This window comes from Eublepharis macularius, chromosome 19 (assembly GCF_028583425.1).
Source record: "Eublepharis macularius isolate TG4126 chromosome 19, MPM_Emac_v1.0, whole genome shotgun sequence".
Classification (NCBI taxonomy): domain Eukaryota; kingdom Metazoa; phylum Chordata; class Lepidosauria; order Squamata; family Eublepharidae; genus Eublepharis; species Eublepharis macularius.
This window is the reverse complement of record NC_072808.1, coordinates 23,109,710-23,131,564: the sequence shown is the minus strand read 5'-3', so window position 1 is coordinate 23,131,564 and position 21,855 is coordinate 23,109,710. Positions and strand designations below refer to the sequence as shown.

General features: G+C 52.0%; 1 protein-coding gene across 1 annotated transcript in view; it reads left to right on the top strand.

The window, feature by feature from the left end:
• Positions 1–10,880: 10,880 nt before the first annotated feature.
• PLXNB3 (plexin B3) overlaps positions 10,881–21,855 on the top strand; it is a 72,581-nt gene continuing 61,606 nt past the window's right edge. The window contains exons 1-4 of the mRNA XM_055003342.1: positions 10,881–10,938; positions 16,370–16,439; positions 19,151–20,248; positions 20,363–20,542. Of these exons, the coding sequence (XP_054859317.1) occupies positions 16,404–16,439; positions 19,151–20,248; positions 20,363–20,542 (1,314 nt within the window). The 5' untranslated portion in view covers positions 10,881–10,938; positions 16,370–16,403. The remainder of the gene's footprint in view (positions 10,939–16,369; positions 16,440–19,150; positions 20,249–20,362; positions 20,543–21,855) is intronic.

Below are 21,855 nucleotides of genomic sequence, written 5' to 3'. Positions count from 1 at the left end.
TGCCTGCTCTCTCCTACCTCCAGTGCCAAAGGAAAGCCTTCTCAGAGCTGCAAGGGCTACAGGCTCTGTGGGTGGTGTTGTAGGGGGGAGGGTAAGTCTCGGTAGCCACATAGAGCCACAGAAAAATGATGATAGATGCAGAGGAGTTAGCCGGAGTCCAGTAGCACCTTTAAGACTAACTGTTGTAGCCTAAGCTTTCGAGAACCACCGCTCTCTTCGTCAGATAGTGGAACTTCAAATCCGGGATTGTGCAATTGGCAGTCCAGAGGCCGGCCACTGTCTAAAGGCCACACGCCCTTCACGTCCCTGTCATCATTTGGCTGGGCAGGGGGGATGGAAGACCTGACCCGCTGAGGATGTTGTGAGCATTGAACGGAGCTGGTGGAGTGCAGTGCCAGTCCCCCCCCCCAAAAAGCTGCCATTTTCTCCGAGGGAAGACATCCCTGTAGTCTGAAGAGCTGTTGTCATCCCAGGAGAAATCCAGGCCCCACCTGGAGGTTGGCAACTCTCTCATGACCACTATAATGTCAATGGAGCTTGTCTTTTGTATTTAAAAAGACAGATTCCTGCTTCTATGGAATTTTAAGTTTCAGCCAGGGAGGAGAGACAAGCGTAATGAAGGGTGAATGTGAGCAAACGGGCGGCGGCGGGGGGGGGGTGAGAAATAAAGGGTGAAGCGAAAGCCTTCTTGGCCAAGGCGAGTTTGAGGAGCGATCTGCAGGCTTCACAAGCAGGTCCTGGATGTGCCTGATCCTTGGAGAGAGAAGAGGTTGGGCCCAGGGCTTTTTTTTTCTGGGAAAAGAGGTGGTGGAACTCAGGACTGCACAATGACATCACTTTGGGTCAGCTGGAACAAGGGGGCAGTTTTTTAAAAGTTTAAATCGCCCTCGGAGAAAATAGTCACATGGCTGGTGGCCCCGCCCCCTGATCTCCAGACAGAGGGGGGTTTAGATTGCCCTCCGTGCCACTGCCCTCCCCTCTGTCTGGAGATCAGGGGGCGGGGCCACCGGCCATGTGACCATTTTCAAGAGGTGCCAGAACTCCATTCCACTGCGTTCCAGCTGGAAAAAAGCCCTGGTCAGGCCAAACACTGGGTTTCTGTCTTTGGGCAGAAGAAGGGAGGAAAAATAAGTGTGTGTGATACAATCCTTTTGTGTAGGATGAATGCCATCTCACCCAGTTGCCAGGGGGGAGGGAATCCACCCTTCCCTCATCATTAGCAATACTTTGCATACCTCATAATGCCACCAAGCATAATTAAAGGTAATTAGCTTAAGAAGTGGATGTATGACATTCATTTAGATATAATTAGATTAAACATAAGCCGCTCCATTAATACTGACAGTGCTGATTTCGATTTAAATTTGGGACCATTAATTGTGTTGTGTTCTCCTTAGCAGTGGAGGCCCCTTCAAGGGTCAGGGTGGCGGAAGGGGGACCCGCGCGGTCCAAAGCCCTTTGGGATTCAGCTCATAGATGCATCTACCAGATGGAAAAGTTTTCACGAGCTCTCTCCTTGCCACGAAGAGCGCTGATGCTGGGGAAGAGAAAGTTATCCACAAGGCCCTGGCCTCAGCACTCTGGAATTTGTTTTTCGTACAGCTAATGGGACTTTAAGCTGTAATGCCACGAATCGATGATTGGGCACTTATATGTATCTATGCACACACACCTGTGCATATATATAATAATACTCATGTATATTTGTGTGAGCTTATAGTGCGCACCCGTTTTACTTGCTTTTATTTCTCACATCTTCCTTTCTGATGAGGGCCGTGTGAATCTCTAATCACGTGAAAGCCCAGAAGCCTCCCATTCCCTTGGGGTTCAGTGAGAAGATGGCATTTTGACTTGGGGAGGGGCGAGGCGGGCTTTACCGCATCAAAAAGCATTAAAGACACCCAAATTATTAACGTTTCCTTAAAACGTCAGCATGTCTAATGCCCATAGATTGGTTGAAGACTTTCATACCATACTCCCAAAGTGAACTTTTGTTCACAGATTTTGGATTAAACCATCCAATTAACATCTCTGTATCATCTCTGTCTTGCCTTTCTTCTAAGGAGCTCAGGGTGGCATTCACGATTCTCCTCTGTTTTGCACTCACAAACAACCCTGTGGGTGGGTTAGGCTGTGAGAGAGAGACCAGCCCCCAATGCTTTCAGCACTGCATCACTTGGGCCTTAGTACTTTCTCGGGGGAGTTGTGAGGACAATGCATAGGAGGGAGAAAACTGGGTTAAAGAGAGGCTGTATGCAATTAAGGACAATGCGCCCAAAGGACTCAAAATCAACACGCAGAGACGTTCCTTCATTCAACTGCTGAGTATAGCTATTCGTGTTTTATTTGTTTACGTTATTTATTTATAGTCCGCTTTTCTTGGTGAGACTCAATGCGGCTTACAAAGTGTAAGTCAGTATGAACAACGGATGGAACATCCAATAAACACGGCAATCGGTTTCAGCAACAGACAGTACACAGAAGTAGAGCCTACCGGAAGCCCTTGTCTCTTTCCCGGAGTATCTCTGAGCCATGTCAGTACAAGGCAGGCCTCCTACATGTAAAAAAAGCCCTCCTGAACAACGCAGTTTTGCATAGTTTGTGGAAAGCCAGGAGGGCGGGAGCCTTTCTAATCTCCTCAGGCAGGTCACTCTGCAAGGAGGGAGGCTCAGCAGAGAACGCGCGTGGACAGTTGTTGATTTTGCCCATTTACAGGGTGGCACCAGCAGAGCATAGGCAGTGCATACTGCAGAGATGAGGAACCAAAGCCAGGAAGGGCTTTGTATGTGGTGGCCAAAACCTTGAATTGAGCCCAGTAACAGATGAGTAGCCGATGGAGCAACTACAGGACAGGAGTTGCTTTAGGCTGATCCTGCACTGGGCAGAGGGTTGGACTAGATGGTCTGTATGGCCCCTTCCAACTCTATGATTCTATGATGATGTGCATGCTCCATCTAGCACCTGATCATAACCCAGCTGCAGTGTATGGCACTAACTGAAGTCTCTGAGATGACTTTGAGGGGAGACTTTGAGGAGAGAGTGCATTCGAGTGATCTAGTCTTGATGTTACCATGGCATGGATCCAGGTGACCAGATTGGCCGTGTCAATATAGGAGTCCATCTTCCTGCCAAGACTAAGTTTGGAGAAGTCCCTTATTGCAGCTGCCTTAACTTGCTTCTCTAGCAGTAATGCTAGATCCAGTACAAGCCCCAGGCTCCTAACCAAATCTGCAAGGGTCAGCTGAACCCCAACGGAAGTAGGGCGGACAACATCCTTCAAGATTTCCACTTTCCCGACCAGTATCTGGTTCCAGTTTCATTTTGTTCACATTCAGCCATTTGAAAGAGAGAGACAGGCAGGCTATGGTGTGGCCGCTGGATCCAGCACCTGGCTTCTAAGTTCTGCAACAAGAATTTTCAGAATGGCCCATCACATTCAGGTTTTGCCCATAGTTAAAACAGGAAGAAACCCAAGGCATACAATCACAACCATCTTAGCTGCTGCCAGTTTCTCCTTGGAAATTCTTGCAAACTTGTCAAAACTCTGTGGCCCTTATTTCCCATTTTACATTTCCTCTAAACACCAGTATGGTTATCACCAGGGCTTTTTTTCTGGGAAAAGAGGTGGTGGAACTCAGTGGGTTGCCAGCACAGAGAGCAACTCTTGGTGGGAGGTGGTGCCCCTGGTACCACATGTGCGTGCGCAAAGTGCGTGCATGCTCCCAGGGCCAATGACGTCACTTTGGGTCAGCTGGAACAAGGGGGGGGGAGTTTTTAAAAGTTTAAATCACCCTCGGCGAAAATGCTCACATGGCTGGTGGCCCCGCCCCCTGATCTCCAGACAGAGAGGAGTTTAGTTTGCCCTCCACACCAACTGGTCATCCGAGATTTCCTGCAGCATCTGACCTGTGCCAGAAACATCCAAATACGAAGCAGAGGAATTCCTATGAGCCATGCTGGGCTTTTCTTTCTCCTTCTTTATCCTCATGCTGGTGAATCTCTCCAGCTGATTTACAAAAAGGGAAATTTAAAGGGGGAAAAAAACACTTAACGTCCTCTCATATCACTATATCCAGTTCTGTTAATGACACCAAGTTGTGCATGCTGGTCAAAGTTTACTTGGCCACAATGGAAATGTGCAGAGGAGGAGAACCATGATCACTTGCAGTCAGGGCTTTTTTTTCTGGGAAAAGAGGTGGTGGAACTCAGTGGGTCGCCCTTGGAGAAAATGGTCACATGGCCGGTGGCCCCGCCCCCTGATCTCCAGACAGAGGGGGGTTGAGATGGCCCTCCGCGCCGCTGAGCGGCGGCGGGGCCACCGGCCATGTGACCATTTTCAAGAGGTGCTGGAACTCCGTTCCCCCGTGTTCCTGCTGGAAAAAAGCCCTGGTTATCACTAAGGAAAGCGCACGGTGTGAGTTCTCCCCAGCACAGATACAGGAAACTTTAACCTTATATGCATTGGGAGGGGGACAGAATGCTGAGACAGAAAGGGGGATTCCGATGCTCAGGACTGAGCCCCCTTTTGGTACTCTGGCATCAGCTCGATTATTACAACTACGGAAATGGTTAACATCCAACATTGTCCCTGGATCCCCACTATTACTGAAGACGGGAGAGCGCCACCTTTCCTTACCAGTCCCACAAAGATTAATCCATGGATGTGGTCCACAGCAACACAAAACGTCTCATCCCGAATAGTTCCCCTTGGAGAGCAGACTCTCAAGAAGAACCCCAAAGGTTCTGACCCAGTTTCACTCTTATTGACACAGCTAGCAAATGTTTTCTGCCATGCTTTCATTTCTCCACTTGTTTAAGGATCTGCTGAGCTCCTAAGTCCCTCTTCCGGTGGCAGGGGGGCATCCTGCTCAGATCCCCAGAGCTGTGAAAAGCAACAATGGAGAGGATGGGAAGTCTTACCTAATATAGTTTGGGGGGCTGTGGGGCAATCACCAGCACTGGTGCATTCACGCTCACAAGCGATCACTCAGTCTTGCAGTCCTCAGGAAATGGGGCCCATGGATGTGTCCACAGAAGAACTGACAGGCACGTGTGTGTCAACCAGCCCAGAGAAAATGACATTTGCAGTGACGCCAAATGCTGGATCCAGTGTGTGGGAGTTGCTGCTGCACATCATGTGAATTGGCCCTAATTGGCTTATCACGATGCCATCTCCCCGCAGAGAAAAGCCTGCATTAGCCTGAAGCCGGTTGCTCTGGCGAGGTGTCTCAAGGCAAAAGGAGATGCTGTGAAGGAAAAGACCATTGTGATGGACGAAGGGAGGAAGATACTTTTCCTACCTTGGAAAACTCCCTTAGACAAAGTGTTCCCTGTAGAGGACCTGGTAAAGCACCCACAGAGAACATCTAGACTGACCCACTAAGACGTTGTCCTTCTCGCCCGGTACAGACCAATAAAGAAATAACAGGGTATAAAGTCTGGAACATGAGAATTAAGAGAAGTATCCCAGAGAAATATATTGTAAACAACCCCCCATTGACACTGAGAGATCCCTGTCTTTTGGTGCTACACCTCTGAAGATGCCAGTCACAGCTGCTGGCAAAACGTCAGGAACTACAATGCCAAGACCACGGCTATACAGCCCGGAAAATCCACAACAACTAACCCCCCCCATAGTCTTTATTTTTAAAAGTTTATTATAAAAGTGGAGGGGGGAGGGTGACTGGAGTCCAAAAAAAGTTGAAAAGAGGGACAAAACAAAAATACGGAGAAAGGCTTACAGTATCACAGCACACAGACTTTCAAACAAAAAGCAATAAAGTTGGTCTAAGTCAGCTATGGGCACATTACCAAAGTTGTTGTAGATTCTTCAGGGCATGTGCCTTGCAGTAGCAAAATGATGGACGAGTCTTCAGCCCCTAACCACTACCCTGCGGTCACAGATTTCAGGTGGTGCCAATGGAGATGAAGGAAGATCCTCAAACCCCCGGATATTTATGGGCAACTGAACCGAACTGTGCTGGCCTCATTATTAAGAATGATTAGTTGGTTTAGATAGATCCAGAGGAGTTAGCCGTGTTAGTCTGTAGCAGCAAAATCGAAAAGAGTCCAGTAGCACCTTTAAGACTAACCAACTTTACTGTAGCATCTGATGAAGAGAGCTGTGGCTCTCGAAAGCTTAGGCTGCAATAAAGTTGGTTAGTCTTAAAGGTGCTGCTGGACTCTTTACTGTCTCTGATGTCAGAGGCTGTTACTAGTTAGAAAATTACCAAAATGACTGTCCTTCTCCATGTAGCTGTTAATGACTCTGAACTTCTATGACAAACAGTTGCCTAAACTGCGTTGTGCTTTGTCTAAAAAGGGTTACTGTTGGCAAGGTAGTCCAAAGTGGAATGGGAATGAATGGGTTTTTCTAATGTCCCAAGATTTCAGATGCTCTGGCAATCTTGAGTCATATTAAAGTTTAGAGATTTTTTTTGTAGCCACTGCCAATCAACAAGGTTACACAGGGCACTGAAAAGACTAACAAAATTTATTCAGCGTGAGCTTTCATGAGCTTTGTTCCTCAGATGGGCCGACATCTATTTCCATGGGCTTCATTAAATACCCAGCAGGGACATTACAAAGAGAAAACAAGATCCAGTCAGGAGAACTCAGTTCAACTAGACTAGGTTTGAGATACAGGCTAAGCATTAGATGCAGGGCTTTTTTTCAGCTGGAACACAGTGGAACGGAGTTCCGGAACCGCTTGAAAATGGTCACATGGCCGGTGGCCCCGCCCCCTGATCTCCAGACACAGGGGAGTTTAGAGCTGGAGTGGCGTGGAGGGCAATCTAAACTCCCCTCTGTCTGGAGATCAGGGGGCGGGGCCACTGGCCATGTGACCATTTTCACCAAGGGCAATTTAAACTTTTAAAAACTCCCCCCTTGTTCCAGCTGACCCAAGTGACATCATTGTGCAGTCCTGAGTTCCACCACCTCTTTTTCCAGAAAAAAAGCCCTGCCATTAAGTAGCCCCAATACTACTACTCTGGGGTCCAAAGTGATAATCATCCTGGTAATACAATAAATACCTATGAGAATCTTCATCCAAAGTATGGACAATGCCAAAATATATGTATAAGATCTGCCTGCTTCCCCTTTTCACAACATGATGCCGTATTACAAATGTAGCATGAGTGTCACAGGCTGGGCTAGCCCAAGCAGGGTGGTTCAAGTCCAAACCTTAAGGCCAAAGTCAAAGGGGAGTTCCAAGAGTGAAAGCCAAGTCAAACCAGTGGTCAGAGCACAAGATAAAGCCAGGAGTGAGTCCAGAGTCCAAGAGCAAGGTCAGGCACAGTCCGAGGTCAGTCACCAATAGCGTCAGGTCCAAAAGCAGGCACGGGCAAGGTTCACAGACCACAGAATGGTTGCAGGCAATAGACACATTACTTCCACGTCCGGCAGTTCCTCCAGACTGGCTCTTATAGCCAGGTGTGGTTTTCAGCCAGCTGCTGGGGCTCCATCCTGACGCTACTCATCGTCACTCTCCAGCAGCTGGTGTTGGCTCATGAGGCGAGCACTGCGCCATCTCTCCTGCAGTTCCAGTCTCTGGCACTGCCTGCGGCATTCGTTGGGCGTGGGTGAACCTGTGGGGGTGGAGGCTCTTGGCTGCGCTGCACCTGTAGAAGTCCCTGGCTGAGCTTCCCCTGTGGTGTAGGAGCTAGAGGGTGCTGGTGTCCCAGCTGCTGGCTGCAAGCTCTGATCAGCCGGCAGCTGTTGCTCCTGATTGCTGGCTTCTGCTGAATCAGGGCTAGGGCTGGCTACACAGGGCTCCTCTTCTCCTGAGGAGTCCTGGCTGGCTACACGAGGCTCCTCTCCTCCAGAGGAGACCTCACTCTCAGACTGCGCCAGGACACTGAGTTTAACTCCATGTTCTCATGGTGGGAATGTTGAGGTGGTAATGTACATTTCTAGGGCTTTTTTCTGGGAAAAGAGGTGGTGGAACTCAGTGGGTTGCCCTCGGAGAAAATGGTCACATGGCTGGTGGCCCCGCCCCCTGATCTCCAGACAGAGGGGAGTTGAGATTGCCCTCCGTGCCACTCAGCAGCGCAGAGAGCAATCTAAACTTCCCTCTGTCTGGAGACCAGGGGGCGGGGCCACCAGTCATGTGACCATTTTCAAGAGGTTCCAGAACTCCGTTCCCCCGCGTTCCTGCTGAAAAAAAGCCCTGCTTAATGCATACAGTCCAAAAGCCTGTATGATAATGACTCTTGATGTGTTTACAACTGCAAAATTGCTAGTAGTAAAAAAACTGGAAAACTCGTGAAGATCTTACAATTAATTTTGGTTTTAAAAAGTCTGAGCTATTGCGAAATTATCAAAATTGTCAGATCTTGTTCAGTAAAGAGATGATTGTATTTAAAAAGCTTATTTTTCTGATAGCTAGAAATCTTTTTTTGAATTTTGGAGGAATAAGTTAAATATACCATAAGACTTGGATAATTGCGCCTCACTTTTACATTATATAGAATAATGGAAATTAATAAATTGTTAAGATTGACTGTGAGTTAAGATGCAGAGAAGTTAGCCGTGTTAGTCTGTGGTAGCAAAATCAAAAACAAACTGGACTCTTTTTGACTGTGAGTTAAGCAATTGTTAAATCACTAAGAAGGGTTGTGCATTACAGAAAACACGAGCCACAATTACACACAGAACTCACTTGTTAAAGCAGCTTCTGGAACACTTATCCAAATCTGGGAAACGAGGCTGTAACGACTCCCCCCACCGAAAAGTTTGTATGTTTCATTTTGGTACTTAATGTGCAGAGGCCACGCAGGCAGGCCAGGCAATCAGGGCTGTCTGGCAGCATCTTGTTTTCTTTTACAGCAAGTCTGTTTGTGCATGCAACCACTGGGCTCCAAAGGGGAACGATTGAGCCCCCAGCATTCACTCCGTTGGCCAAAAGGGGATGTGTGTGGCATGCATGAGTGCATTTTTTTCTAACCTTTCCTGGGCAATGGGGTTACGGCACTGGCACTGAGTGGCTCGTAGGAAGCAAAGGTTTGCTTTGCACTGGGGAGGGGAGCAACAGACGGTGTCATCAGCACCGGCGCCATTGCCATCCCTTTCTGTGCACTTCTATGCACAATGCAAAGAAAGGCTGGCCTGCCAACATCCACGTGGGCGTGCACACATGGGTCTGAGGAGTGTCCTGCAGCCTCTGAGCCCCCGACTGCTGCAAAGGCTCGTTTTATGCAGACTAAGGTGAAAATTGGAAAGAAAAAGGAAAGCCAGGAGGTCCCAGACATGTGGAGTTGATTCATGTCCATTCAGTGGCTTTCTGCTGTTGCTGTCCTTCGCTTAGGTGCCATAGGGCAACTCACTGTGACGTAAGAAATTCTCCAAAGATAGTGGGTCGAGGAGCACCAGGAAGAGTTTTATCTTGCTCAGAAAACCTTCTGGCAACCTTTTGGGGTTTCTCTGATTAAAACTTGTTAACCTGGTGTTAAATGCCGGGGAGGTAGCAGGCCCATATTGCACACTTGCCCACACCTGAACTCCCAAGTCTTCCCAGACCAGTATTCCACGTGGAAAGACTGATCGGGTCACTTTTTTTTTTCTCCTTTTCCTCCTGTGATTTTTCCTTTTCCCTTTCCACTCAGTGCTAGGTTAATGGTTATAGTCAGAAAGGGACACTGGCAGCCAGCAACCTGTCCAGTGTCCCACGCTGACTAGTAAAAAATGGGGGGGATAGAGGGCCCTCCACCCTCCACATCCCATGGAGGAAAAACCAACATCTAACACTCCCTTTCTGTGCATTTATACACACAGTGGATGGACTAGGTGGCAGCTGGTGGATTTAAACAGGGAGTCCTGGGCTGCTGCAAAGCAAATTGGAGTGGGGAGGATTGGTCCTTCATAGTGGAAACAAAACAACAAGACACAGTCCTTCCCCTAAACCATCAACCAAGTTTGAGAGTGAGGTTCCATGTTGATGGACCCCAAGCAATGTGCCAAAACTCATGGAAATGAAAGGTCAGATAGATCAGTTCCCAGTCAGCACTGGCTGATCCAGAACAAACCAGTAATGGATCAGTTCTACCAAAACTGAAATGGAAACTTTCTGAGTGCATACTACTATCACTAAATTTCAAGGTTTATATAATCAAAAAGATTCCAGTAGCACATTTAAGACTAACCAACTTTATTGTAGCATAAATGTTAGAGAATCACAGTTCTCTTCGTCAGATGCATGGAGGGCAAGAAGAAGAGAACTGTGATTCTCCAGAGCTTATGCTACAATAAAGTTGGTTAGTCTTAAAGGTGCTATGGACTCTTTTCTATTTTGCTACTACAAACAGGGCTAACTCCTCTGAATCTATGACCGTGGAAAGTTTATATAATTATAACTTGTAATTAAATGTACTATTACATTGTAATGATTTAGTTTATTTTTCATTGTTGTTGAGATGAATCGGTTCAAATGCAAAAAATGTGCGTTGGTAATGTGATTTGGCAATGCATTGTGAATCCTTTCTTTGTGAACGAAAAAGTATTCACTAAAAGGGGAGGGGCCCAGGGAGACGGCAGTGGGCGGGCAGCCAGGGAGACCCACCCCGGAGCAGCCGCTTTCTTCCAGCCTACCTCACAGGGCTGATGTGCGAATCGAGCGGCCGCTTCCCTCGGTCTTTCAGGGCCTTTTGCTTTGTCGGGGCGGGCCCAGGGGGCGGGGGCTGCCCCGGGAAGGCTCCGCGGAGCGTCCGCCCCCCGCCTGCGGGCCCGGGCGAGCGGAGCGCGCGGCGGGCTGCAGGGGGCGCCCTCGGCCAGGCGCTCCGGCCGGCCCGGCTGGGGCTGGAGAGGGGCGGGCGGGGCTGCGCTGGGCTGGGCTGGCGTGCCGGCCGGGGGCGGGCGCCGGAGGAGCGCCGGAGCAGCGCGGGGCGAGGCTGGGAGCGGCGCTGGGCTGCGCGTCGTCCGGCACTCGGGGCGGCCCGCCAGGTAAGGATGCGCCCGAGCTGCGCGCCCCGGGACGGAGCGCGGCGGAGCTCCTGCCGGCCCCTGGCCCGGCTGCCCCCCGGCCGCCGCCGCCCCTCGGCGCTGCCTCTCCAGCCGGCCCCACCCAGGCGAGCCGCGGCGGCCCGTCTTTGTGCTGCGGGCGGGCGGCGTTTCTGGCGGCGCCGCCGGGCAGCCGGTCCCGCCGCCGCCCCCTTCGGGCTTCTCGTGCGCCGGGCTGCGGCGGCCTCGTCCGGCCGGCGAGCAGATGCCGAGCGGGCCGGGCAACAGGTGCCTGCCCGGGCGGCGCGGAGGGCGCGCGGGGCTTCTCCCGCGCCCTGCCCGGCTCCGGCTCCAGCTCCGCGGGGCCGCTTTGAGCGGGTCGCGCTCCGTGGCGGGGGCGCGCTGGCCTGGGCCGGACCGGGCCGGCTGCTGCTTGTCTCGCTGCCGGCCAGTCCCTCCGGGCTCCGAGGGCAGCAGCGGCCCAAGCGTCGCGCTGGGCCCGGGGAGGCCGGCCGCAAGCGGGGGGGGGGGGGCTGGGCCGGCCGCGCGCGCTCAGCCTAGCCTGCCTCGCCGGGTTGTTGTTGGAGGCTGGGGCGCAGGCGGAGGCGGCGCTTCTCCTCTGCCTGGACGCCCCGGCCGCGGCTTCTCGGCAGGAAGACCCTTTCCTCTCCTCCGGCGCTTCTCTGGCCTCTTTCTGTCCCTGCTGGGCTCAGGGCCGGAACAGCCGAGGCAACTGCAGACGAATGGGCCCTCTGAGCAAGTGGAGAGCGCAGCGCCCCCGGGACTGGCAAATGAGCCATCCCCAAATGGCGAGGAATTGGGCAGAGGGCAGTCAGAGCCAGGCAGACTTCTGCCCCGGCTCACTTTTTCTGGACATTTGTTTTCCCCTTGCTGATGCAGATCACGAATAGAATGAGTTTGCTGCCAGTTGCCCCCACTATAGCTCTGCGTTTGAGGGGTGTGGGGAACAACGTTTTTCTTGACTTCATTTATATTTATTGTTTATTTATTGACCTTTCTTCCTAAGGGGGACCCAGAGCCTGTTACGTCATTTCTCCATTTTACCTTCACAGCAACCTTGTGAGGTAGGTTAGGCAGAGAGTGTATGACCAGCCCAAGGCTACCCACAGTGAGCTTCCAAGGCAGACAGGGATTCGAACTCAGGTCTCCCACATCCTAGTCTGACACTCTTAACTGCTAGACCATCTCTGGCATACTGTGTGTGTGTGTAAGAGAATTCTTGCCTGAGTAACTCATCTAGTCCTGAGAGTAGGGTGACTCTTTCATCTGTCATATGGGGGGCCTTGTGCCCCTTTGTGGTAAACATACAAATCTAATCCATGCTTTGGTTTACAAAACAATTAAACTGTTTGAGATGATCCCTTCAGACCAAATAAAATGGGGGGCCCCACCCTGCCTGCACCTTAATGTGGCGCCACCCGTACTGGAGGCTCTTTTGAAATCTTGCTGCACGCTTTTCTCACGCCCACTTTTTGTAAAGTTCTTTTTATTTAAATCTATTAACACATACAGACACGTACAGGCAGATTATGCACAACCCCCCAAAATGTAAAAATAAAATTCTGATGGTATGTTATGATGAAGGCCAAGACTCAGTAGAGTCCCTGCCCCCTGTTTGCAAAGTCTGTGGGGCAGCAGATTTTGCCCAGTTCTCCTTGGCGAAAGTTTGCTTCACTTTGTTCTTCTTTCCTCTTAGTTTCTTATAAGGGAGGGAGAGGCGGAGGGAGGGATATACAAGCAGCTTACTTCCAAGGGTGCTGAGATTGGCATTTCAGATAGTGGGAGAGACTGAGGAATTGGAGCGTTGGGTAAAGGTGACAAAGGATCGCCTGCTTTAAGCCACCGAGGGTAGAATCACGTGTGACATTTGGGAGCTGTGGCCATTTGTGAGTGTCAGCGGGCGGTGTTGCGTCTGAGAGACACCCGGGTTCAAACCCCACTTGGGTGATCTCCGGCTGGTCTTGCATGCTCGGGTTGCAGGGTGGTTGTGAGGATAAAATGGGGAAGGGTGGGATAAAAACGCGCTGCATGGGGTGTGGGAGCGTTTGTAGGTGGGTGAGGTGGGACTCTTCCCGCCCCCCTTCCCCTTTGACTCTGGGGCAAGTTCTGACAGGCTTGGCTGCCAGCAAGTCACACCACTATTAAGTTAACAATGGGTGTTTGTTGGTTGCTTCATCTTTTTCAGGACTGTTTGTGTTTGTTTGTGTGTGTGTGTGAGAGAGAGAGAGAGACAGAGGGGGGTGTCCTTCCACATTAGAAGACTGCCTTCCTCTTCCCCAGAGGCTCCAACCCGTGCATGGTTAAGCTGTGGGGTGGGACAGAGGAGGCCTGGATGTGCCAAGATCTCCGAATCACGTGATTCTAATCCTGCAGCCCTGTTGTTCTCCGCCACCCTCCCCCCCTGTGCACTGCATGGCAGGGGGGGGGGGATTAGCGCCTGTCTCCCATTAATGGAACTGTTTACCACAGACTAGCAAGTAGCACTTAATGTCTGCCTGGATTATGTAACCAATACAGCGATTATCTCCAGCTTCTGTGGGCCAAGCTACAAGTGACGAATGACACTTGAACGGCAAGTGAGCAGACTCGCGTGTATTCCTCCCTGTTCACTTGCGCTCCACTGGCCCTCCACTCGATCACTACGAGCCAAGCTACAAGCAAGTGGAGCGCAAGTGAACAGGGAGGAATACACGCGAGTCTGTTCACTTGCCGTTCAAGTGTCATTCGTCACTTGTGGCTTGGCCCTGAGTCTCTTGTCTACTGCCCACATCATGGCCAATGTTTGGAGTCTGAGGCTGAGAATTTTGGGGATCTCTCCTCCTCTGCCATTTGGTCTCCCCCCGCCCCGTTCCCTGCAGTGGTGGGAATGCCCTCTAGCCCTCACATGACCCTCCCCTCCCTTGCCACAGCCCAGCTGGCTGGACAGGAGTATCCAGGATTCAGGTTCCTCCTTTCTGGACTTCCCCCACTTCCAGCCCCACTTCCTGCTCTGTGTGAGGCTTTCCCATGGCTCTTGCAGGCATCAGCAGGGCTGGGCTGGGCTGGCCACGCCACTGTGGTGTCCGGAGCCGCGGCACAGCAACCTGTGAGCCAGGTACTGGTGCCAGGCAGGAACCTGCTTTTCCACAGTGGCAGGTGTTTGGGTGTTTGGGCAGCCTGTGGGCACTGCTGGGCTGTCGGCGTTTGTGTGTAGCCTGCTGAACAGAACTCAAACATGCTGGCAGGGGTTTGGGGAGGTGGGCAGTTCATCTCTACATGTTTATCCCAAAGCAGCGTATGAGGTTGCCCCCCCCAGTATTTTACCTTCACAACAACCCTGCGAGGTAGGTAAGAATGAGTGGCTCTTGGTGAGTTTTATGACCAGTCAGGGATCGGCTGTCATGGTGTAGCCGGGCCTGAGTGTCAGCAGTGCAGGAAGTGGACAAGTGGAGTTGTTTGTGGCCTGGTGCCAGCCTCCCCCGTTGGCTGTGCTCCCTTCACGCCTGCCCCACATTCCCTACCCTGTCCTTTCCCTTCACGCTCTGACAGGCTTTGATGCCCTCTTTCAGTTCCTGGCATATTTCCCTGCCCCACTCTAGTCAGGGGCCTCTTGCTTTCCTCCCGTGCCGGTGGCCGCATGATCTCGCTCCCGCGAGGCTTCTCTTCGCCCTGTGGTCAGTGGGATCCGCAGGTTGGGCCTCTTTACCCAGCAGTGTTCTTTCCCCCAGCGTGTAGGGTGAGCGTTTGCACGAGTGGGGCTCAGCATGCCAGTGACTCAGCTCCCTTCTCCTGGACTCTTATCAGGGTGTCTCTGTCCCTGCCCCTCAGCTAGACAAAGGGGGCATTCAGCAGCCCCTGGGCTGGCATGGCTCTCCCCACACCCGCTTTCCGCTGTGGGGGCGGCTGCGCTGGGTGCCCGCCAAGGAACAGCAGCTTCTTGCTGCCCCTGACCCTGCCCGGTCTCTGCCAGTTCAGCAGTTCAGGGAGGTCTCATTCGAGCAGAGGGAGAAGGCTCTTCTGCCGAAGGGGCTCAAGCCCAGCACAGGGCTGGGAGTCGCAGTGTTTGCAAGGTGGCGAAGAATCAGGTGGGGCAGGTGGGGCGGGGGCAGGGTTCCCCGGTGTGTGCGGGGGAGGTCTAGCAGATGCAGCGCTGGACGTCTTGCTTTCTAGCACTTGTTTCTGAATTTTACTTTCATATACAGTCAGCTTCCTCTTCTTGCCCCTGCTTTCCCCCTTCCCACACACATTTAGTAACCTTAAGCCACGCACACACACCCCGGCCAAATGTACCAGATTCTGTAGCCGCCTGGAGCTGGGGCTTGACTGGGATTGCCTGGGCTATAATGGCGGTGTGTGTGCACGCGCGTGTTATTAATTGCCTGGGAAAGCCAGGCGAGGAGTGGGTTGCTTGTGAGGATTAAGGCTGGGGGAGGGTGCATTGGGCAGTGGCAGCGAGGCAGGACAGGGGCAGGTGCCTGGTGGCACGGGCATTGTCTGCCAAGCCTCCGTTGTTGGAATGGAGTCTGCCCAGAATCTAGGCAAAGGGTTTTTTGGCTGAACGTGGTTCCTTGCATGCTCCCAGGGCAGCTGGCCATATTGTGCCTTGGGCAGGATATTCTGGGCAGCAGAGTGAGAGAGGGCAGCCCTCCCAAGCCCAGGCGGACAGTCCACTGGGAATCTCAGTGCAATCTTCATCAGAATGAATCCATTCTCATTGCAACAAAGTTTGCACGGGAGAACATCCTGGTGGCTTGGACCTCAGAGTTGCACAGCACCTGGCTCAGCCTCTTCCCCCAGCCTCAAGCTCTCCGGCGTCTTGGTTCCGCTTGGAGAAAGGCAAAATGGCCACCTGCAGATTTGGAAACCAGTTTTTCAGTGGATCCTCCTTGTGCTTCTTGGTGCTGCCTTTCTGCTCCTTTTGCTGAAATGCAGAATAAGACCTCGCACCGCCCTGTGGTCTCTCTGTCAGCGCCCCAGAAAGGAACCCAGAGGTCCCACAAGCCAGGCCTGGCTGCACCCACACGCCCCACTCTCTCTGCCCCTCCCTCCTGCCCGCAGCTCGTTAATAACTCCAGATGATGAGGGCCTCCTCTGTTCCCCACCCAGAAGTTTCTTCGTGTCACAGCCCCCTTCCCACAGCTGTCAGTTCAGCTGATGCCCCCCATGTGCACAGGCTGCCGTTCCTTCTGTGTCCTCAGCCCCCCTCCCTCGACCCCGTTTCTCTCTCAGCGCCATGTGTGGGTGGGTTGTGAGAGCGCTCTTTCCATGGGATAATGGGCCCCTTTAGCGCTGTGTGGGTCTGTGATGGCTCGGCTCAGAAGGGGAACAGTGGGGGCTTTGATCTGGGGAGGTTATCACAGTGGCTGTTGAGGCGGGCTCAGTTCGCCTTCCCTCCACCCTGGGGCAATTCCTCTTCTCTCTTTCCTCCACCTAGGGATGTCTGCGGAGCCCCCCTTCTGGACGCTACTATGTGGGAGCTGAAATGCCCCCTGAGCAGCCGATGGGTGAGCATCCGAGGGCCGGGAAGTGTGGAGGGGTGAAAGTCCTGGGGCAAAATGGGAGGTGGGAGAAGAGCCAGCACTCTGGGATTCCGTGGCTGAGGGCACGGCGAGCGGGTGCGAACATCAGTGCTGGGAACACCAACTGTGTGGCCAGGCCACGATCCCAGATGCCAGCTTGTTACAGGCGTGGGTTACCTGCATGCGGTGCTGAGGAAGCAGCTCTGGAACTGGGAGCCCAGATTGCTCGACTTAGTCTCCAGTGTGTCGGGGAGGGGGTTGCTTTTGTTTCCGCTGGCAGCCACACCCCTGTACCATTGTCTGTGTAAGTGTCTCTGCCTTGCCTCCCACAGGGATTTGGGGAGGGGGTGGTGGTGTCTCTGCTCCTTTCCAGCTGTTGCCAGGAGAGAAGGGAGCCGTGGGGGAGGGTTGATTCCCTTGCTTCCTGCCCCCCACCTGAGACATGGGGGGTGAGGAGACAGAAGGTTTGATTCCCAGCCAAGATATTGGATGTCTTCTGTCCCCTCCCTGAGTCTCCGGCTGTTTTCTCTTGCTCTAACAGCCAGATTTGCTGGGTGATGAGATAAGGGTGTGTGTGTGTGTGTGTGTGTATTGCTGAGTTGGGAGTTCCATCAGAGAGGGGGGGGATGGGGAAAGACACCTTCATCGCTGTGTGTTTAGGCAACAGCTGGTTCCTGGGGAATTGGAGCAGAGCTGGAGGGGAGAGGCCTTCTCTCAGCTCCCACCGCTTCCTGAGCGCGCCTCTTTCGCCGTGCACCCCAGTGTTGCTTCCAGTGTTGAAGCGCATTGTTGCTGGCGTGCAATGTGTGTTGGGGAGGTTCTCTTCCAGTAGACTCCCTGTTTATCCTGGTTGCCATCTGAGATGGAGTGGGATAGCCAATTTCCTTGCCACCTGTAAAGGCGTTATTGCTTTTTTAAAAAGCAAATTAAACAAACCCCAGGGCTGCATTTCCCCCATGGCGGCTTGAGTATCTGAGCCTTTTATGAATCAGTGCATTGAATGGATAACAATAGGAATGGGGAGAGGCCTGGGTGTCGCTTTAGGAACTTTCCCCCCCTTGCTCCTGTCCTCCCGTGGCCGCGCTCTCAGCAGTCTGGTAGCTCAGTGGGGGTGTTGCTGAGGAAATGGGATTAATTCTGAAGGGAGGGGGCTTAATTGCCTCCCCTCTGCTGCTCAGTCCTGGTGGTAGTGGTGGAGAGTCCCCTCAAGTCATAGCTGACTTATGGCGACCCCTGGAGAGGTTTTCATGGCCAGAGACTAACAGAGGTGGTTTGCCATTGCCTGCCTCTGCAACCTTGGAATTCATTGGAGGTCTCCCATCCAATTACTAACCAAGGCTGACCCTGCTTAGCTTCTGAGATCTGATGAGATCAGGCTCACCTGGGCTATCCAGGTCGGGGCGCTCAGTCCTGGTGAGGGTTAGGAAAGGGGAAGGAGGGCACATCTCCAAGGGGGAAACCTGCCCAAGAGGACCCCCGTCCTTCAGTCTTTCCAATTCTTTCATTTCCCCAGTTGCCTTTTGGCAGTGGTTGTAAGTCCTGAGGGCAGGATCCGATGCCTTGCAGTCAGCTCTGGGAGAAGAGGGTGGTAGTGGACTGGAGACATTGCAGAGTGTCCTTGCGGAGAGCAGGGGAACGAATGGTTGAATCTGAGGGCTGGGATTTGAGATTTGAGAAGGGGCAAAGAACCAGCAAGCACAAAGGCACCAGAGGCTAGAGAGACGAGAGAGTTCTGGCAAGCGAGTGAACTGGAGGGCACAAAAATCATCGCACTTCTTTACTGCAGATTCATCTAACCGAAACACTATCTGCCCGATTCTTGACTTGTAATGGCTGGCAGTGGTCAGAAATCCAGGTTTGCCCCAAGGATATATTTGGCAGAATTTAGAACATTTATACCTACACTGTGTATGTGACTATCTTTTTAATGGGAGATGTGTTGAAACTGTATACAAAAACCACACAGACTGATGTATGGTTTTACATCAGTACAGACTGATGTAAAAGTTGAACAAATATATTTAACATTTAAAGATTTCTGCATGTTTTCCAATTTCTGCAGTCTATACCCTGTTGCTCTGTTTGTCGAATGCCCCAGCTGTTGATTGAATTGGCTCACACTGTCTAATCCGCCTTGAGTCTCGGTGAGAAAGGTGGACTATAAATAACGTAAATAAACTTCCCTCCAGTGAAATGGAGGTATTAACTTCTTGACGACTTTAAGGACAATGTAGATTAAACCTCACAAATGAAGAAAACCGCTTCTTCTTCCTGGATCCAGTGAGGTGGATCCTTCTACTTCACTGAGCAAAGTTTGTTTGTTTATTAAAATATTTATACCCTGCCTTTCTTTCTGCCTCAGTTTGAAGCCTTCTTCCAGCTTAAGCGGCTGTTCTGCCCGATGAGGAAGGCTCCTTTGGTTAGAGGAAGGCTGCAACTATAGTAGTTGCCGTTTTGGTCTCTTTGCGCATATCTGGGAGATGTAATTTTCAGATGCACAATGATGCTCTTGCACATACGTATTTGGAACAGATTCCTGTGCACCCCCGGCTTGGGTAAATGGTAGGGAGAGGCTGCTGTTTGGATCTTGTGCCTCTGGAACCAAGGTCTCCGGAGCCTGCCAGATCCCCGAGTGTGCTGGCGCATGAGATTTCTGTATTGTTCTGATGATCCTTCTTCTTTCTCCCTTTCTTTAGGATCTGGCCATGTCCCCAAGCCGCCTGCTGCCGCCCCTCTTGGTTGCACTGATGTTCCTGCTGCCATTGCACCCAGCTGCCCGTCTCCCTTCCTACCCATCCTTCTTGTTTCCCAATACCACCTTCAATCATCTGGCCCGAGCCCGGGACACAGGGATGCTGTATGTGGGAGCTGTCAATGCCTTATTCCAACTGAGTCCTGAGCTCCGGTTGGTAGAGCAAGTTGCCACTGGGCCAGCCGATGACAGCCCTGAGTGCCTTCCTTTCCGGGACCCCCATGACTGCCCCCAGGCTCGGTCCACAGACAATGCCAACAAGCTGATGTTGCCCAATGAGCGTACTGGGGAGCTGGTGGTCTGTGGGCAGCTCTTCCAGGGAGTGTGTGAGAAGAGAGCCCTTGCAGACATCACCGAAGTGCTGTACCGTCCCGAGGATCCTGGTGATAACCAGTTTGTGGCAGCCAATGAACCGCGGGTTTCGACTGTGGGCTTGGTGGGGCAGCGTGCTGGCCGAGACCTGCTCTTTGTGGGTCGTGGGCTGACCGCAAAGCTCTCTGGGGGGATCCCGCCATTCACAATCCGGCAGCTGGAAGGACCCCAGGCGTTCTCGAATGAGGGAATGGGCAAGCTGGTGGTGGGCGACTTCTCGGACTACAACAACACCTATGCCGGCGCCTTTGCCTCTGGTGACTACGTCTACTTCTTGTTTTCCCGACGTGGAGCAAAGGTGCAGATGGAGTATCGTGCCTACCTCTCTCGGAGCTGCATGGAGGACACCAACCTCTACTCCTACGTGGAGCTTCCTCTGGAGTGCCGGGATGCTAAAGGGCGCCTTTACAACCTGGCTCAGGTGGTGCACTTGGCCTCTGGTATTCCAGGCACAGGGGCAACTCTCTTTGTGGTCCTGGCTGCTGGGCAAGGCTCCACAGCATCCCCGACAGCGCGCACAGCACTGTGTTCATACGGCTTAAGTGAGGTCAATGCAGCCATGGAGCGGACCCGGCGCCTGTGCTACACCTCGGCTGGAAAGGGTCCCACTGGAAAAGAGGAGGCCGCCATCGAGTACGGAGTGACATCCCGTTGCAACTTGCTGCCCAAGGTGAGAGCTGGTGGGTGCTGAGAACATCCCTTTCCTTGTACCAGCTCCCCTGCCCCCGAGGTGGCTGTGCCCGACCCATCTGCTTTCACCGTGCTTGTTGGTTTAAATTTTCAGGAGTCCCCTGAGGCTTACCCCTGTGGCGATGAACACACTCCCAGTCCCATTGCCAGCCGGGAGCCGGTGGTGGCTAAAGCGCTCCTCTCCACCGTACCCAGGCTGACGGCTGTGGCAGCCATGGTGGAAGCGGGCCATACAATTGCCTTTCTTGGGGACGGTATCGGGCAATTGCATAAGGTAATGGGGTTGCAGTATCTGTGGTCTCCTTTTGTCTACATGTTTTCTCTTCCTCTGTGCCCATCAAATGTAAAAATTGTGCATGGATTTCTCTGGCCCTGCATTCTTTTGTTTGGAAGAAGTCCGTGGCTTTCACATACACAGGCATGTGTGCCATGTTTGCCTATATTTTTAATATACAAAACTGTACCCTCCTTGTAGCCCTCTGAATCTTTTGCACTCCCTGTTGTCTTATCCCCGATCTGGGAATGTTGGCTGTGAAAGAATGTCACTCTGCACATGCTCAGAGCTGCTCTTTGTTACTGCAAACAGGTTCTGGAGTTGGGCCAGATTCCACTTTCCCATGGAAAACAAGACAGTCCTCTGCTTTCCTAACCAAAAATTCCTTCAATACGGCTTTGTGGGTGCATATTTTTGTTTGTTTCCCTGTGGGAAACCCATTCCTCTGCAGGGATAACTTTGAAGGTCAAGGGGCTCCGCTGCCTCTTCGGGGCACTTGCCGGGAGTTGTGTTCTGCCTCTTTAAGGGTCTCACCGACGACATGCAAATGCTCGGAACTGAAATACAATGCTTCCAAAGCACCCCAGCCAAAGTTCCCCTGTAGAGTGGTTACATTTTCAGTAGGTCAGTGTTTTGAGATTTCTGGTTGTGCCTCTGTCACCGGGCAGAACCCAGGAATCCTAGATGCCTGTTCCTTTTTGTTGATGTAACTTCTAGCTCTTAAACTTGGAACAAGTGACTCTGCGTCTTCCTGCCTTGTAATTCAGAAGGGTTCTCCGTGATGGCTTTGCAGAATTTTATAGCTGTGTCTCAGGGGTTGGAAGGTGTATCGCCAGCGCTGCGTGTGTGTCTTTCGAGTCTGTAGAAGCCACAGAACATTGTTTGTAGTCAAAGATGATGCCACACCGTGAGAATTGTGTGGATGTCTCTTTAAAGCAAGCTTCTAGCCCTATGACCATGGAAAAAAAATTTAATTGATGTGGGCAGTGGATGTCAGACTCCTGAAACTAGATGAAGGTTCACCCTTCAGTATCCTGCTTAGTTTGTTGTTCTCCCCTGATTAGCGCATACAGCATCAACTTGCGCACACGAAGGAAAATGTGCACACCTTGGTTTAAATGACATGGTTCCTACAGATTGCTGAGCTGAACTTTTACTGCAGAATCTGAATTGCCTCGCTGGGGAGTGAGCCTGCTTTCCCACAGGTTGAAATTCTGCCTCAGCCTGCCGTTCGGGGCTGAGCTGAGTCAGATTTTTTTAAATTATGTGTTTCAGGTAATTTAAAATTGTGACTTTGTTATAAGCTCTGCCCA